Source organism: Oncorhynchus masou, chromosome 29 (assembly GCF_036934945.1).
Source record: "Oncorhynchus masou masou isolate Uvic2021 chromosome 29, UVic_Omas_1.1, whole genome shotgun sequence".
Taxonomy (NCBI): Eukaryota; Metazoa; Chordata; class Actinopteri; order Salmoniformes; family Salmonidae; genus Oncorhynchus; species Oncorhynchus masou.
In genome coordinates, this window is record NC_088240.1 from 50,920,337 (window position 1) to 50,938,431 (window position 18,095).

General features: G+C 41.5%; 1 protein-coding gene across 9 annotated transcripts in view; it reads right to left on the reverse strand.

The window, feature by feature from the left end:
* LOC135519955 (phosphatase and actin regulator 4B-like) overlaps positions 1–18,095 on the reverse strand; it is a 58,220-nt gene that overhangs the window by 14,804 nt on the left and 25,321 nt on the right. For 5 of the 9 annotated variants that reach the window (XM_064945213.1, XM_064945216.1, XM_064945209.1 and 2 more), the window contains 4 exons: positions 11,128–11,232; positions 10,983–11,027; positions 1,123–1,284; positions 701–781 (listed from right to left, as the gene is read on the reverse strand). In XM_064945213.1, the coding sequence (XP_064801285.1) occupies positions 701–781; positions 1,123–1,284; positions 10,983–10,995 (256 nt within the window). In that variant the 5' untranslated portion in view covers positions 10,996–11,027; positions 11,128–11,232. Of the gene's footprint in view, positions 1–700; positions 782–1,122; positions 1,285–6,083; positions 6,306–10,982; positions 11,028–11,127; positions 11,233–13,308; positions 13,421–18,095 lie in introns of those variants that run through there. The other 4 variants (XM_064945215.1, XM_064945208.1, XM_064945210.1 and 1 more) reach the window with 3 other exon arrangements.

Genomic DNA, 18,095 nt, shown 5'->3' on the forward strand with positions numbered 1-18,095 from the left:
GGCTTGTTGAAATAGGGCACACGATGGACTTTTGGATTGGTTCCCTTTGTGCATCTGGACATGATTTCACAGGCCCCTTCAGAATGAGAGGTTTTAGAAAAGGTGTCCTAACTGCCAACCCCTTTGGACCAGAGCTCTGGCCATGGAGTGAAATATGTTTAATAAACGGGCCTCTGCAACACTGACGCCGGCAAAGCGAGTAAGAGCACAGAACACACTGACTTTAAAAGCTATTCCGCTGCAGGGCGCAATTCGTTCCACTTTCCCCAGCTCAAGAAAAACACCATGTAATTTTCTTCCCAAAATATATACTTATACGGTTGAAAAGGAGCATGAGAGTGAATTTGACTTTCTTCAACTGCCATTGAGTGTGCTGAACTTGAAGCTGTTACTTATCGACTATGCGGTCTGTGTAGGTGTGATAGCCCTGGACTTTTGTCTGATAAAGATAAAGCCATTTCCAATTTGCCTCCTCCTCCTTGGCTGCCATAACCCTTAAATGTTTGTAGATCTGAAGGGTCTGGATAGGTATATGCAGGGTAGTGGTGGAGCGTCCACCATGTTGCTTACACTTTACAGATATAGAAACATTGAAAATGTTAGGTGCAAGAGAAAGGAGTAGGGAGCCAACTGGAAATGGCTGATTGAATCATGTGGGGATCAGGTGAGTGAGTGACATCACCAGTGGCAGCACTCTTACCATTCTCTGAGAGCTCCTTCAGCACTCCCTGTTCTATAAGCTCCTGCCTCGGTCGCCTCATCGACATCTTTCTTTCCAGAACTGCCGTCAACACACAGAATTTAAGCCAGTGCATTAAAGGCTCTGAGTTTTTTTCTTCAGATTTCTTCCAGATAACATATAAAACCGAAGATAATATTTCAAATTTTAGTGTGTCATTTCACGTTCCAGAATTCAAAGATGTAAGTTTACAGATCTTCAGATAAAAAGGATTTATTCTAACCACTATAACAATTGTTTTGTTTAAGCAGACTGAACTGGACACACTGGAAAAGGCCATGGCATGTACATATCACCAGGAGACAGGAAAACACACAGAAAGGCGTTTGATAATGAACGCAACACGTAAAAACTAACAAACACAATGAAGCTGGAACACAAACCTTTTGAAGTTTCATTAAACTTCTCGCTGCTTTTCTTCTTCCTCCACTTCCATGGTTTGAAGATCTTGCCAAGGGTAGAGAACTTGCCCTTGCCCTTGCATGGGAGAGGGGTGCTGTCCCCATCTCCCTCTGTTGTGTTGTGCAGGTGGTCAACTTCATCAACTGGAGCGATGGAGTCAGAGAGAAAATAATGGAGAGTCAAGAAACATTGTTGAAATATGACAACCATAACTGGGCATCTACAACATAACAGCAGCACAGAGAGCAGAGGTAACCAGAGCCCTGACATTTTCACAGTAGCCTAGCTGAGCAAAACCTTGTGCACCAGCTGCTGTTTAGCCTGGCCCATGCACTCCGAGTAAATTGTAGTATTATAGCATTATCCTATAGCCTAACTGAGCTAGACTGACACCCATACGCACTCAGAGTAAAGTGCAGAAGAACATTAGCCTAGCTATGCTAGACTGACACCCATATGCACCATGAGTAAAGAACATGGGAGGGCCAGGCTCATTAGGAAGATTATTGTCTTTAGCTCAGAGCTCTGGGACTGTGTGTGCTTTGGCGGGGTGATGGTGAATGCTCATGTACTCCTCCACACATTCACAACCAAGTCACCAACAGCTTTGGGAAGGGAGAGTCCCTCTTGCACTGGCCTCCGTCCATAGCTTCCCACAGTCTCACATTCCTCCCTACTGGGAGAATATTGTTATCAGCCTTTCAACACCAACAGGCTATGTGGAAGCACACACACACACACATTTTTCACTAACAAATACACCTTTAAAAATAATTTGGGAGGTAGGACTCGCTCTTTGGCCTGAGTGCGTCTCTTTCCAAGACACGCACAGACATCCAGCTACCATGGTAACAGCTCAGGTGACTGACAGGCTGACAAGGTGCTGAGCTTCACAAGGCCTTTCACAGAACATCTCTGTGAGCCAGGTTCCTCTAAGGTTGAGGTTTTAATTCAGCAGACATAATATTTACTGTGTAGAAGGGCTGGGGCAAAACAACCAACCAGTCCCACAAAAACAGGATGTCCTGGCAATAACACTACTACAGCAATTCGGTTCACACATCAACGCACGCTTAAAAAAACAACTATTTTCCAGCTGCTGATGGGCAGAGGTAATAATATTATACAATACCTTCCTTCAAAAGACCAGAAGTGGAGGTATAGGAAACATGTCAAAAGGTGGAAATGGGCTCCAAAGCAGGGTCATGGAGGTTATATTACAGAGCTAGTCTACCTGGGTAGGAGCTCAGGGTCCAGCTTCCATGGTGGTGGGACTTGAGGGAACATGCCATGAGGAGGCAGAAGGTTGAGTTCAAAAACTCAAACTCTTGTCCCGAGTCAATCCTAACACCCTAGGTAGGGAGGGGCTGGGGGCGGCTGTGACAGCGCAAAGACCCACAGCAGGCTGCTAAACCTCATGCAGACAAAACATCAAAGTTCAGAGGCCAGCTCCAAACCATATACATCCAGCTCCTCAGGAAGTTACAAAAACCAGTGGATTCAGGTTATGATGTCCAAAGAATGAGCTGCTAAATGCAGTTGTCTGTAACATACACTCCCCTGGTTCTCCTACACTCAGGCACAGCAGGCTCTTGCAGAGTGGTCTGCCTCTGACAAGGAGAACACGGCAGGCAGGCAGGTTAGCTAAAATCCACTCAAGCAGGGCAAGTGCTGGTTGTGCTGGGCCGACACACTCCAGATCCACAGTGGGTTGACTGACTGATACTACCAGAAACACACAGCAGCAGAACATTCACTCCATTCAGCTGGTAGCAAGAAATACAGTTGATCTTATCCCAGAGATTGGAAAGGTGACCAAATGGATCCTTCCTATACCCAATAGGGTGCCTGAAGAGTGAGTGGAGGTCCGGTATGTGTAGGCTGTCTGCAGCTGTGTGACTCGGACCCAAGGAAGGGGGGGGTCTGGGAAACACAGGGAGGAAACAGCACTCCACCCTGATCCTAACTGTGACAGAACAAAGACAACCTCCACCCCTCACACATCTTACTGTACTGGACATGGAAAAAAGAGAGCCTGTTTCAACTGATAGCCTGCATTGTAGGCTATAAAGCACACAAGACATAATATTAAGTGATAATGCCCGAGAACGCGGTGTTTGGAGGATATATTGGCACGGGTGTTAGCAAATTGTGCAAATATATCCTTCAAACATCGGCTTCGAGGGCATTATCACTTTTATACAATGGGTCACCAACATATTCAAATAATGATTGACATATTTTCATTAAAAACGTTATTTTGATAAATTTATTCATACTATTTCATCCTTCCAGAAGATATAGTCCTGACACAAATCTAGAGTTGCTACCCAAGCTGGCTGGTCATTCATTCTATCGGTTCGGTTGCTGGAGAAGTGACCCAGTTCAGTCTAAATGTTCCATTGCTGGCAACGTTCTTATCCCTTGCTTGCTAGCTTGGCAACTACAGCCAACTTACATTGCAGACAGAAGAACAGCAAAATAGCTGCACTTGAATTTGTTTAAACGCTTTTCTAGTGACATTTATTTGTACGCATCCGTAAAAATGAGCTAATGAGGCACAATTTCGCCTGGCATAGAAAATGTGCTCACTTGTCAGGACACTGTTGTTCAGAAGAGCTAGCCAATAACACAGTTAACACAATCACTTCAAACTGAAGCTGGAAAGACTGCAAACTAGCTGCACTTAATTTTGTTTAACATTTTTTCAATTGACATTTCTTTGTATATATCCATAAAAATAATTCAAGCTGATTCATGATTTCGACTGGCTGAGAAACGCTGCCTGCCTGGCTGTCTCGTTCCGATTCCCGACACGTTCATTACTATGGGACAGCTGAAGATCAAATTTGAATATTGAAACAATGTTGCAAATGTCAGAGAGACAGAGAGCAAGGTTTATACAAATCTCAGAGGTTGAAAACTAAATGTTAGTCAAAGAAATGTGAGATAACGTCTAGATGCTTTTTATAGTCGAGATCAAGTTTATAAATTCCCTTGCTGGGCTGATGAGACAGACATCTGACAGCGCATTCCACTATGTAAAAACAAAGGACTCAGAGAGGTCTGGATGACAAGTTCAAAGTGAATGATGCAGTAACAGCCAGGATACCAGGCGAGACAGTTCTATCCAATCAGGAAGCCAGCCCATCTAGAGCTTGCCAATAAGGAAACAGGGTCAGACTTGGTCGTCACTAGTTATGTTACATTCCCAAATAAGAAAAAAAATAAATCGCTCCTCAACAGAACTAACAACTAACAAAATGAGCCTCTGACAACCAGAACGAAACAGGTGGGGTTTTAAAATGGGTTCTGAAAGGCATCCATGGGGGTGCCTACTGACTGGGTGCTGGCCAAACAAACTTGAGTAGGGTCTTAAACACCCACCATGTGTCGTGTAACGGAAATGACTAGCTAGTGGTTGAAGTCTGACAATGTTTACAGCCTTCCTCTGACACCACCTGGTATAGAGGTCCTGAATGGCACGAAGCTTGGCCCCGGTGATGTACTGGCACTACCCTCTGTAGTGCCTTGCGGTCGAAGGCCGAGCAGTTGCCATACCAGGCAGGGATGCAACCCGTCAAGATGCTCTTGATGGTGCAGCTGCAAAACCTTTAGAGGATCTGAGGACGGCATGCCAAATCTTTTCAGTCTCCTGAGGGGGAATAGGTTTGGTCGTGCCCTCTTCATGACTGTCTTGGTGTGCTTGGACCATGTTAGTTTGTTGGTGGGGTGGATGCCAAGGAACTTAAAGCACTCAACCTGCTCCACTATACAGCCCCGTCAATGAGAATGCGGGCGTGCTCAGCAACTGGACACAAATATTTATAAGATAACCTTTTACCCGAAACGAGAAAAGTATTGCCAGGAGCAGGTTAGTTGAAAAATCTATGGCATCATTTTGTATAAGCTGTAACATTGAGTATGGAAACATTGTTATGTAACATATATCGCGTAAAAAAACAGTAGTTAATTATGATCCAGGTTTAGCCTCAGCCCCTTGACTTGCAGGAGCAGTCAGGTGAGCATGTGCTGGAGAGCAGATCGAGTTGTTTTAAGGGCCTCAGCAGCAGGCCCGATGCATCGAGCAGCCTGATCACTTACATAAGAGTCCACCCTCTCCCTCACTTTCCGTGTTTTGAAATGGCTAGTCACTTTGACTAGTCACTAGTGGGTGGTACCAGCGAGGTAATTCCAATACCTAAAGTTGTTGGTTGAAAAGATAGCCATTTCTAAACCTGGTTTTGTGTACTTGCACCTACACACCGGATCAGACTGGCTATCTGGCATTTCAAATGCCAGATGGGCTGGTTGATTTTTTGCCTAGTGTGCCTGTAACTTGTTATTGGCACACTAGGCTGATTACTCGCTGGTTGTCATACTTCATCTCTATAAAATACTAATAATAATACTACCCAATCTCTTAGGCTTATCCTCCATAGGATAACAGACCACAACAATACTGGGGGAAGGGGGATGCAATGGCTCCAAAAAAGCACATAACGCACTACACATTGACAGACAATCCTATTTCCAGTAATCCCTCAGAAAAATGGTCAAATATCTCAGTTTACTGCCACAAACAGCGAGGCATGTGTTTATGCGGCTAATCTTTTTGTTTTGCACACATCACGTCAGAAGGGTATCCTGCACTCAGTAATGTGGGCGCACGCACACGCACAGCTGATATTCATCCACATGATCCCAGTGATTTTTAAACATTTCCTGTGGTAAAGTGTGCAACATTTTTGATTACACAATCTCCTGCCCGCCTCTCCATTGCCCTCTCTACTTTGCAGCTAAGATGTTGAAAAGAAACTAGAAAAACTGAACACTAAGGATCGTATTAGAAGTGCTTGAGTGTATTTATAAAGGTGCTTGTGTGTACTTGTGAGACTGATTATAGAGCATGTGTATGTGAGTGAGTAAACTAGAAACTCACCGCTACGGTGGATGTGTTGGTCCTGAGCTGGGGTCTCCAGAGGAAGGTTCTGTCCCATGATCCAGCCCCAGAGGGGCCTCTTTTCCTCTTTCTACCCAGGAATAGGCAATCCGTGCTGGGCAGAGGAGGAGCACACCTGGTCCACAGCTTGTTCAACCAAGTTCCCTGGTCTCCTCTTTCCCGGACACCTCTGTCTACTTTGCCAGAAACTCTGTGCGACTTTCTTTCCCCTCTGGTATACTCCTCCCACTCTCCCTCCCTCTTTCAGTCTCCATAAGACCTATCCTCCTGCTCCCACTCTCCCTCCCTGCCTTGAAGTGCTCCCCACCCTCTCCCTTTCTCACTGACCCTCCCTCCTTGGGTCTCTGGCCAGTCAGCATTCACAGACGGATGCCTATCATTCCTTTGAGCTGCACTGGTGGTGTATAAATATGCGCTTGTATTTTAGTGTGTGTGTGAGAGAGTGATAGAATTTACCAACATTCTCTGGCTAACCTCTCAGGCTTTAGTCCTTCATATATGCCCCCCACAGTGGGATCCTTCTTCACAGGATCTCTTTCCACTTTGAATGGGGCACTCAGCAGCTTAATAGACCAAACCAGTAGTAATGAAAGTAGTTTCAGCGGTGGGCTCTGACTGCTCATGTGACCTGACAGTGGCCAGATCCAGGTCAAAGGTTAAATAATGACACCCACTGAGGTATTCATATTTTGTCTCTATGGAGCCACCATATGGATGTACAGCATGAGCAGAGGGCTCCTAACAGCAACTCTGCCAGTAGGGCTGAGAGGTGTGAGTAGTCACAGAGAACTAAAAGGATGGGCCACTGTCCGAGAGAGAGAAAACAAAAATTGGGAAAAAAATATAGAAAGTAGTACCTTCTCTCTCTCACTTCCGACATAAAAATGAAATTGTTTAAAGCTGGAAAACCAGAGCAGGTACAAATCTACTAGCATGTCCTTTGGGAGAGATATCTATTTCTATCTGTGCCCTCTATCAATGGAGATGTAGTTCAGATAGAGAAAGGAGGAATTGTCTGCTCTGAGACCACACAGCATTCCATCAGCAGAAATGTCGCTAGTACTGCTGAGGAGGTCATGGGGTGGCAGGTAGCCTAGTGGTTAAGAGCAGAAAGGTTGCTGGTCTAAATCCCAAGCTGACTAGGTGAAAAATCTGCTAGGCACAACCCTAATTGCTCCAGTAAGTCGCACTGGATAAGAGCGTCTGCTACATTACTAAAATGTAAATGTGAAAAATGAATGCAATATGCTTCACAAAAGCCTTCTTTACATTCTCTTCCAGTCAGCACTCAAGAGCAATACTGAGACTATACTGGTTCGTTCCATGTCATTTCAGCAAGCCATGACAACCAAGTTTACCTGGCCACTGTTTCAAATGCTAAATGCAATACACTCTGAGCCGCAGCTACATACTATACAGAATAAAAATATAAACGAAACATGTAAAGCATTGGTCCCATGTTTCATGAGCTGAAAGAAAAGATTCCAGAAATGTTCCATATGCACAAAAAGCTAGTTTCTCTCAAATTTGTGTACATCCTTATTAGTGAGCATATCTCCTTTGCCAAGATAATCCATCCACGTGACAGGTGTGGCATATCAAGACGCTGATAAAAAAGCATGATCATTACACTGTTGCACCTTGTGCTGGGGAGAATAAAAGACCACTACTAAAAAGTGCAGTTGTCACACAACACAATGCCACAGCTTTTGAGGGAGCGTGCAATTAGTATGCTGACTGTAGAAATGTCCACCAGAATTGTTGCTGTAATGGATTGAAAACAAAGACACTAAAAACAGACACCCCTTTATTATTATTTTTTAAAACCAATTTGTTCATGTATTTGTCTGAATTCATCCAAAATTGTATATACTACATGCTTTAGCATTAGTAGTCCATTAGGCCAATAGATGGTGGTGTTGCACTGTGGTAGTCAGGAAAAACAGCAAGTTCTGAACAAGTGCAAGTACCGTTCTTCAAAATAAAGAAAGCACCAGAACTTTGCAGATGTAAACTTCTCCGTTCTTTTTAACAGAACTTCCAAAAGTTCTAATATCAAAAAAATATGTCATAACATGCAAATTAATAACGTTGTCAAGGTATTATCACGTTATCTGGAGTGTGGAGGTTTAGTGCAGACAGTGCGGGTGCATGAAAGAAAGACGATTTTACGGTGGTGCCACTATCTTAAAGCTGAATGTATTGTTGTCAGTTTTCATTATTGGTAGCAGGTTGTAGAAAAACATTCAGTTATTTATGTTTTCATATATACAGTGCCTTGCGAAAGTATTCGGCCCCCTTGAACTTTGCAACCTTTTGCCACATTTCAGGCTTCAAACATAAAGATATAAAACTGTATTTTTTTGTGAAGAATCAACAACAAGTGGGACACAATCATGAAGTGGAACGACATTTATTGGATATTTCAAACTTTTTTAACAAATCAAAAACTGAAAAATTGGGCGTGCAAAATTATTCAGCCCCTTTACTTTCAGTGCAGCAAACTCTCTCCAGAAGTTCAGTGAGGATCTCTGAATGATCCAATGTTGACCTAAATGACTAATGATGATAAATACAATCCACCTGTGTGTAATCAAGTCTCCGTATAAATGCACCTGCAATGTGATAATCTCAGAGGTCCGTTAAAAGCGCAGAGAGCATCATGAAGAACAAGGAACACACCAGGCAGGTCCGAGATACTGTTGTGAAGAAGTTTAAAGCCGGATTTGGATACAAAAAGATTTCCCAAGCTTTAAACATCCCAAGGAGCACTGTGCAAGCGATAATATTGAAATGGAAGGAGGAGTATCAGACCACAGCAAATCTACCAAGACCTGGCCGTCCCTCTAAACTTTCAGCTCATACAAGGAGAAGACTGATCAGAGATGCAGCCAAGAGGCTCATGATCACTCTGGATGAACTGCAGAGATCTACAGCTGAGGTGGGAGACTCTGTCATAGGACAACAATCAGTCGTATATTGCACAAATCTAGCCTTTATGGAAGAGTGGCAAGAAGAAAGCCATTTCTTAAAGATATCCATAAAAAGTGTTGTTTAAAGTTTGCCACAAGCCACCTGGGAGACACACCAAACATGTGGAAGAAGGTGCTCTGGTCAGATGAAACCAAAATTGAACTTTTTGGTAACAATGCAAAACGTTATGTTTGGCATAAAGCAACACAGCTCATCACCCTGAACACACCATCCCCACTGTCAAACATGGTAGTGGCAGCATCATGGTTTGGGCCTGCTTTTCTTCAGCAGGGACAGGGAAGATGGTTAAAATTGATGGGAAGATGAATGGAGCCAAATACAGGACCATTCTGGAAGAAAACCTGATGGAGTCTGCAAAAGACCTGAGACTGGGACGGAGATTTGTCTTCCAACAAGACAATGATCCAAAACATAAAGCGAAATCTACAATTCAAAAATAAACATATCCAGGTGTTAGAATGGCCAAGTCAAAGTCCAGACCTGAATCCAATCGAGAATCTGTGGAAAGAACTGAAAACTGCTGTTCACAAATGCTCTCCATCCAACCTCACTGAGCTTGAGCTGTTTTGCAAGGAGGAATGGGAAAAAATTTCAGTCTCTCGATGTGCAAAACTGATAGAGACATACCCCAAGCGACTTACAGCTGTAATCGCAGCAAAAGGTGGCGCTACAAAGTATTAACTTAAGGGGGCTGAATAATTTTGCACGCCCAATTTTTCAGTTTTTGATTTGTTAAAAAAGTTTGAAATATCCAATAAATGTCGTTCCACGTCATGATTGTGTCCCACTTTTGTTGATTCTTCACAAAAAATACAGTTTTATATCTTTATGTTTGAAGCCTGAAATGTGGCAAAAGGTCGCAAAGTTCAAGGGGGCCGAATACTTTCGCAAGGCACTGTAAGTGTTTCTATTGTATGAACATGAAATACACTGTGGTTTTCATGTGAAATCATACAGTAAGACAGGGTTATTTGTGGAACATTTTCGAATTCTGCTTTAGGTGAAGTGGATTTATGCTCTGTATTTTAAAGTGTGCACTTGTTTGATGTTAATGTTTTAAAAGTACGAAGAAGAAAATAGACAATTGAACAAGCGAAAAAAAAACATTCAGAATAAAGAAAACACCAGAACTATTTAGGTAACATTGCCAGAGAATTTAATGTTAATTTCTCTACAATAAGCTGCCTCCAAGGTCACTTTGGGGACTATTATATTGGTTCCATTGTGCTAGGCAAGCTCAATCAAGCACAGCTAAAGTATTTGCTGATTTGAACAGATGAGGTCTCTGACCTTCTTGGGCTGTCTCTCTCGGGTAGGAGCATTTGAATCCCAGAGCCGACTAGGTAAAAAAGTATGTCGTTCTGCACCTGAACAAGGCAGTTAACCCCACTCTGTTCCCCAGGCACTGATGAAGTGGATGTTTATTAAGGCAGCCCTCCGCACCTCTGATTCAGAGGGTTTGGTTTAAATGCGGAATACACATTTCAGTTTTACAACTGACTCGATATGACCCTTCCTTTTCTCTGCTTCTGAAGATGGAGTCTGTAGCTGTATGGCCCTTTCTCACTGCCCCACATAAACTGGGCTGGCTTCCAGAAAGCAGGAGACAGAGCTGGGCCAATCCGCATGAGCCCGGAACCTGTCAACCTGGAAAACAGACTGGGCCAGGCCACTTCAGCAGGCAGACGGAACTGAAGCTCAACACACAGACTGGTGCTAACAAGAAAGGGAGGGAGCCTGTCTCCCTTGCCTACAGCGGGCGCCATAGAGAACTGAGCTGTCGGCTGTGCGCCGAGTAGCAGCAAAAACAAACTGCCCCATAAACACACCCAGGTCTATATTGCACTACTACACAAACCACAATGAAAAAGAAGCCAAACTTACCACGATTTTCCATTACAAGGTCTGAGGAGCAACAGTCAACGTTTCCTGAAAAAGAAACGGCAACATTATTTATTAGCCTGCAGAGGTAAATTGCAAAAGGTCAACTTTTAATGAGTAGCATTTATGTAAAACTGAAAAGATGTACACTGGAGAAGGTCATTGGTGTTGGGAGGTGGTGGTCTTCAGCAGCAGTAGGTAGGTCTGTGTGGGTTTCAGGCCTCCTTGGAGATGCCCTCTCAGCTCAGTCCCTCTGTCCAGAGAGAGCACAACACGCAGTCAGTCACACACAGGTGGGAGGGGAGAGCATTTTACCAGTTTTAAATGGGGATTGATAAACAAGTGACATTCCACATAAAACAACATTTACATATTTAGAGTATTTGGAGTGAGGAGAAGGGTAATGGCATCACTATGACACGCAAACACACATTGTCTTGATGATTGATTGAAAAATGCATTTTTTTCCCCTCATCAGATTTACATCCAAATCTGAATTCTAAGCTAGTTAATAAAAACAATTAGCAATGAACACATTGTGGTGTGTGGTAACTAAATATTAACTTGGGAAAAGAGTTAAAAGACATGCTCACACATACACACACACACACACACACACACACACACCTCTAGCTGCAGCTTGGTGTGACAGTGTCATAGTCAGGGGGACAATATTAAACCTTGGGAACAGAACGGGAGCACGTTTGCAATTTATTTTTAGTGTTGCCAACTCGAGCAGATCTGCTGTAACAGGGACCTTTTCAGGGAGAATGAAGGACAAGCACAGGGATGGTGTGCGGGCGTGTCATGGGAGAGATGATGGAGTATCAAGGGAGAGGTGAAAAAGTGTGTGTACAGGTTAGGGTTGAATGGTGGGAACCATCTAAAACCACTCCCTTTTCCCAGGTTAAATAACTGTGAGAAACTAGAAAATTATAATAAATTATGTATGTTAACAGCATGACGTTAATCTGTTAATATGCAATGTCTAAACCTGGCGTCCCTATGGCCTTCTCTCTGCATGATCAATCATAAATGCTCATGGTGTGGACAGACCATCTCGGTATGGAATGCAGTTCACACTGCATGTTGACCCATCATGGTAACTTGTGACAGGTATGCTTACATTTGCTGCGGCATAGCATACTGCTACAGTAATACAAGGACCGAATGCACGTATAATTTACACATCTCCGTCTGGCTTTCGGTGATCAGCGGATTTTTGAATTGTAAAGATTTTTTTTATTGCAGCTGCAGTTTTAAAAACAGCCTATCACTCTATTATCATTGCTTTTAATCAGAGCATGCACGAGGAGACTCTCCATCAATTCCCTTCAAATTGCAGGAAAATAGATAATCCTGTTCAAAACATCCTAGCCTACCTCTTTCAGGTAATACATTCAATGCAGTAGTAGCCTTACATTTAGCTAATGAATGATGGGTTATGCATAATAAGCTTCTAACTTATAGCCTCTGTCTCTTTTATAATACGCATGTGCCTGTGCTCCGCTGCCCTCTCGTTAAAAAACTCTGGCAGGAAAAGCTAGACTAGAATAGCTTGCTGGACATTTTATATATATTTAAAAAATATTTTATACGAATAGACTATTTGAAGAGGGCTGCAAGTTCGTTTGCCGAATGTTAAATACAACAGTCAACAGATCTGATGTTTAGTTTGAAAGAAGAGCGAACGCACGATGGCGGTAGGCTGTAGCAGTTATTTAGTCAGACCCATAACCATTCAAATCTTTGTGAAGGGAAGTGAAAGCCATCCGCATCTAATTCTAGTCCTATATTATTCAAGCATGTCATTAGAATGATAAACATAAAGACAACAAAAATCATTTAATTTAGCTTAACTGTTGAAAGCGAGGAAGGAAGGAAGGAAGCAACAGGTGGTAAGGAGTGGGCTAGTAACATCAGGGGAAATATTACTAAAAGATACAGTGCCTTCAGAAAGTATTCAGACCCCTTGACTTTTTCCACATTTTGTTTACAGCCTCATTCCAAAATTGGTTAAAGTTTTCCCCCCTAAAATCTATACACAATACCTCATAACGGACAACTCTTTGTCCGTTATGAGGTATTGTGTATAGATTTTAGGGGGGAAAACTTTAACCAATTTTGGAATGAACAAGTTTTAAGAAATGTTTGCAAATGTATTAAAAATAATAAACTGAAATTTACATAAGTATTGAGACACTTTGCAACGAGACTCGAAATAGAGCTCAGGTGCATTTCCATTCATCCTTGAGATGTTTCTACAACTTGATTGGAGTCCACATGTGGTGAATTCAATTGATTGGACATGATTTGGAAAGGCACGCACCTGTCTTTATGAGGTCCCACAGTTGACAGTGCATGTCAGAGCAAAAACCAAGCCATGGGGTTGAAGGAACTGTCCGTAGAGCTCAGAGACAAGATTGTGTCGAGGCACAAATCTGGGAAAGGGTATAAAAATGTATTTGCAGGGACCACGTTAGGTGTAATGTCTTTGTGTGTGGTGAGTGAGTGAATGAGTGAGAGGTAAAAGGAGAAAGTAAATTAAAAAGCTGGAGGGACAGTAATAGCTACAACTGTTCTGTCTTACAACACAACCTAACTTGCTGCCCAATCAGAGGCCTTATATTACTACCATCAGATCATTTCCTGCAACCTCCCACCATGAAATAGTTATGACTTGCTTATAGTTGAGAATGTTTGGGCTAAAGTCTTACTTCTGCTAAGGCACAAAGTTGGTACAGCGGTTAACAAAGGTTAACCTCATGGCAGAGACACATAAGAATGACGCTCCATCCCAGTAATGCATGTTGGTGCTTGGTATGTAATTATGGTGTGTAACAATGTAAAGACCCTGAATCAGTCTGCTCTGTTGAAGTCTTCTATAAAAAGATCTACAAGGAGGGAGCCAGCGCTGCTTTGCCTGAGAGTCCAACAAGCTGTGTGCTACCAAGAAACGACCTGCCAATATGTCCTCGAACCAGGTTCTTCATGGTTTAAAACCAGTATTCTACAGGTACTTTAACCATGAAGTCATTGATCCAAGTGTTATTTTTGTAAATGTGGTAAAAAACAATTTTTTAAAGACATTGGAAGGACAGCGCTCAATAGCTGTGAGTCCTACATTCACACAAGGACTCACTCTAGGGTTGGGCGTTCAGTGAATTGGCTAGCAGAGATGTGAGGGGGGGGTTTACGACTTAACGTTGTAAATTCTCTCGTCTCCCTGACCATGCCGTATGGGTGGGAGCGAGAGGGTCACAGTTGAACAAAGGAACTCTCCTGCCAAATTCTACTACATCCCCGAATTTGAGAATTGAACAATATTCCTATTTTGGAGAATGTGTAAACAGTCAGTGGAGAAGCCAGCTACGACCGGTCCGTTTTGTTTCATGTTTGTGACCTCATGAAAGAAAATACAGCCACATTACCCTAACTCTGTTTATACAAGATCCTCAGTTATGAGGCTTGCCTCTAATTCTTGTATAAAATGAATGAGTAAAGATGAAACTATTTGCAAAATTATGTAATACGATGTTAAAACTTGAGGATAGGGGGCAGTTTTTTCACTTTGGATGAATTGCATGCCCATAGTGAACTGCATCAAACTCTGTCCTAGATTGCTAATATATGCATATTATTATTACGATTGGATAGAAAACACTCTGAAGTTTCTAAAACTGTTTGAATTATGTCTGTGAGTATAACAGAACTCATAGGGCAGGCAATCTTCCAAACAAGAAGTGAAATTCTGAAAGTTGGGGCAACTTTGAAGTCATCGCCCCCTCCTTTCCCAACAAGATATGGATCTGGAAGCACTTCCTACGCCTTCCACTAGATGTCCTCATTCAGTAGAAAGTGTAATGGAGCATTTGCTGTGAACTTTGACTTAATGGGAGGGAAAATAGTCAGTGTCCCAACAGAATGCCATTTTGCTGTGGCGCATTTCTCTGTGGGTGCTACGGCTGTTCCATTCGGCTCCAGATGAAAACGTATGATCCGGTTGGAACGTTATTGGATATATATGATAATAACATCTTGAAGATTGATTCTCTACTTAGTTTGACCAGTTTATTCGACCTGGAATATATCTTTTGGAAGTTTTCGTGCGAGTTATCTTGGACCAGCAGTCAGTTTTTGGGCACGTGAGCTGAAAGTGATAGCAAATGCTGCTACTTGGACACTAGTATTGGACATTATGGAACAAAACAACGATTTATTGTGGAACGAGGACTCCTTGCACTACATTCTGATGAAAGATCATCAAAAGTAAGGGAATATTTATGTTGCAATCTCGTATTTCTGTTGACTCCAACATGGCGGTTACGTCTCAGCGCCGTCTCAGATTATTACAATGTTAGGCTTTTTCCATAGCATTTAAAACAAATCTGACACAGCGGTTGCATTAAGAACCAGTGTCTCTTTAATTATATGTAGAACATGTATCGTTAGTCAAAGTTTATGATGAGTATTTCTGTTATCTGGCGTAGCTTTCTATAATTCCTCCGGATATTTTGGAGGAATTTCTGAACATAGCATCAATGTAAACCGAGATATAAAAATGCAGATTATCGAACAAAACATAAATGTACTGTGTAACATGTCATATGACTGTCATCTGATGAAGATTTTCAAGAGGTTAGTGATTAATTTTATTTCTAATCCTGCTTTTGTGATTTTATCTTTGGCTGGAAAAAATGGCTGCATTTTTTCTTTGGTTTGGTGGTGGTCTAACATAAATATATGTTGTGTTTTCGCCGTAAAACATTTTAAAAATCTGACATGATGGGTAGATGAACAAGATGTTTATCTTTCATTTGAGGTATTGGACTTGTTAATGTGTGAAAGTTAAATATTTCTAAAGAATATTTTTAAATTCCCTGCGCCACCTTTTCAGCTGAACAGGAGGGGGTGGAGTTCCCTGAGGAACTTGCCAACATTAACCTTTAAAATTAGAGAATTGGCCTTCATTGTAAAGTTGAACTAAGTCAGTAGCCACACCCAAGTGAATAGACATTAGTTGGAAATTATGAAGCAACCCCTTTTACATTCTTGGATAAAAGCCTCCGTGAGTGACGAAAAGTCAACTCAGTTCCAAATAACGGGAGAACATGTCCTCCACGTCGAAAAGGGCTAATTTCAACTCTACAGGCTGGGAAACGAGAGAGCTTGCTCCACACGTGAAATGGTATGAACTCTGAACTATTGATCACCTAAAGAAGAAGTGCATACTAAACTAGCACATCAGACTGCAGCTGAACATATGTGCAAATCTAGTACGAGAACAATGACCGACGAGGAAGCATCTCCAGAGTGAGGTGAACCTCTCAGACCACGTGAACCTCTCACATGACGACCCGGAAGATTCCACAAAGGACAAGGGCGACATCGACTGGGCAAACCATAGTCTTATATCACCAGCTCAAATATCGAAGCCAGCTTCACGTAAATACAATGCATTGCTTTTCCGAATGAGCGCTCAATAGTGCATATGTATTTATGTTTCCCAGGTCCGATAAAGACCCATGTTCCTTAGTCTTCCTTCCAAAACCCACTTCTCTTCATTGTGTTATAACCAAACTGTTTTTGTTTTTGTCCACTAGGGACGGTATAATGTATAATGTTATTATGTATTGTATATTCTGTAATTGTTTAATAAATTAGTAAATAAATAATTGAGCTAATATGTGTATTGTTGATTTATAAGTGAAGGCTGGGTTTGTGCAGATAACCAAGAATTTTACGACGTTCAGATGAGACTGATATTAGGTAAAGAATAAATCATGACAGATTGACTGTGATTGATATAAAAGATCTTCAGATCTTTAAGAGCGGATTCGGGAGATAGTCGCTCTACATAAACGAATGCTTCCGTGGTGCCCCATGTTAGTAATGGTTTAATTGTTGCATGGTTTAATTCAATCACGTAATCATTTAAACGTTAGGTAATTGATTTGAAAATAGCATGTCATCTCATTTAACCATAGTATAGACACGACAGCAGTATCCAGATTTTCATACCATCCTACCGTTTCTGTACCAACAGTAGTGTTGAAATATACAGTATTCCCGGGGTAAGGGTCTTTCTATTAATAAATGGGGCCAATGTGTGACATTGAGATAAATATTTCTAAATGGTGAAAAAATAAATGTAAAAGATTTCATGCAGTTCCACATGTGTACTTGGTGGAATAAAAGTGAATATGCAAAATTGGTCCATATCTCCACCTATACGACAACATAGGTCTAGGACTATAGATCCTTTAAGCGGGGTTCATACAGACGCGCTTCAGCAGGTATATTTCACTGGTCATCCCCAAAGCCAACTCCTCATTTGGCTGCAGAAATCACCAAAGCTTGAGTCTTATATCTCCCTTATATCTCCCTCACTGCTCTGACAGCATCAGCTGTCAGAGCAGCTTACCGATCATTTCATCTGTAAATAGCCCACCCAACTACCTCATCCCGATATTGTTATTTATTTTTTGCTCTTTTCACTCTAGTATCTCTACTTGCACATTCATCTTCTGGTCATCTATCACTCCAGTGTTTAATTGCTAAATTGTAATTATTTTGCCACTACGGCCTATTTATTGCCTTACTACATTTGCACACACTGTACATAGATTTTTGTATTGCGTTATTGACTGTACGTTTGTTTATCCCATGTGTAACTCTGTGTTGTTTGTGTCACACTGCTTTGCTTTATCTTGGCCAGGTCACAGTTGTAAATGAGAAATTGTTCTCAACTGGCCTACCTGGTTAAATAAAGTTTGAAAAAAATAATAACATTGGCTAGCCAAATTCATGGACTTTCAGGGAATTTTTCAAGCACTTAAATTGTAATTGTAAAGGACGTCAATGTTGTATAATTGTATATTTTATATAAATTGTACACATAGGGCCTAATTGACCCCCCCAAAATAATGTGTATATATATATATATATATATATATATATATATATATATATATATATATATATATATATATATATATATATATATATATATATATATATTCTATAATTCCTCCGGATATGTATGTATGTATGTATGTATATATATATATATATATATATATATATATATATATATATATGTGTGTATATGTGTGT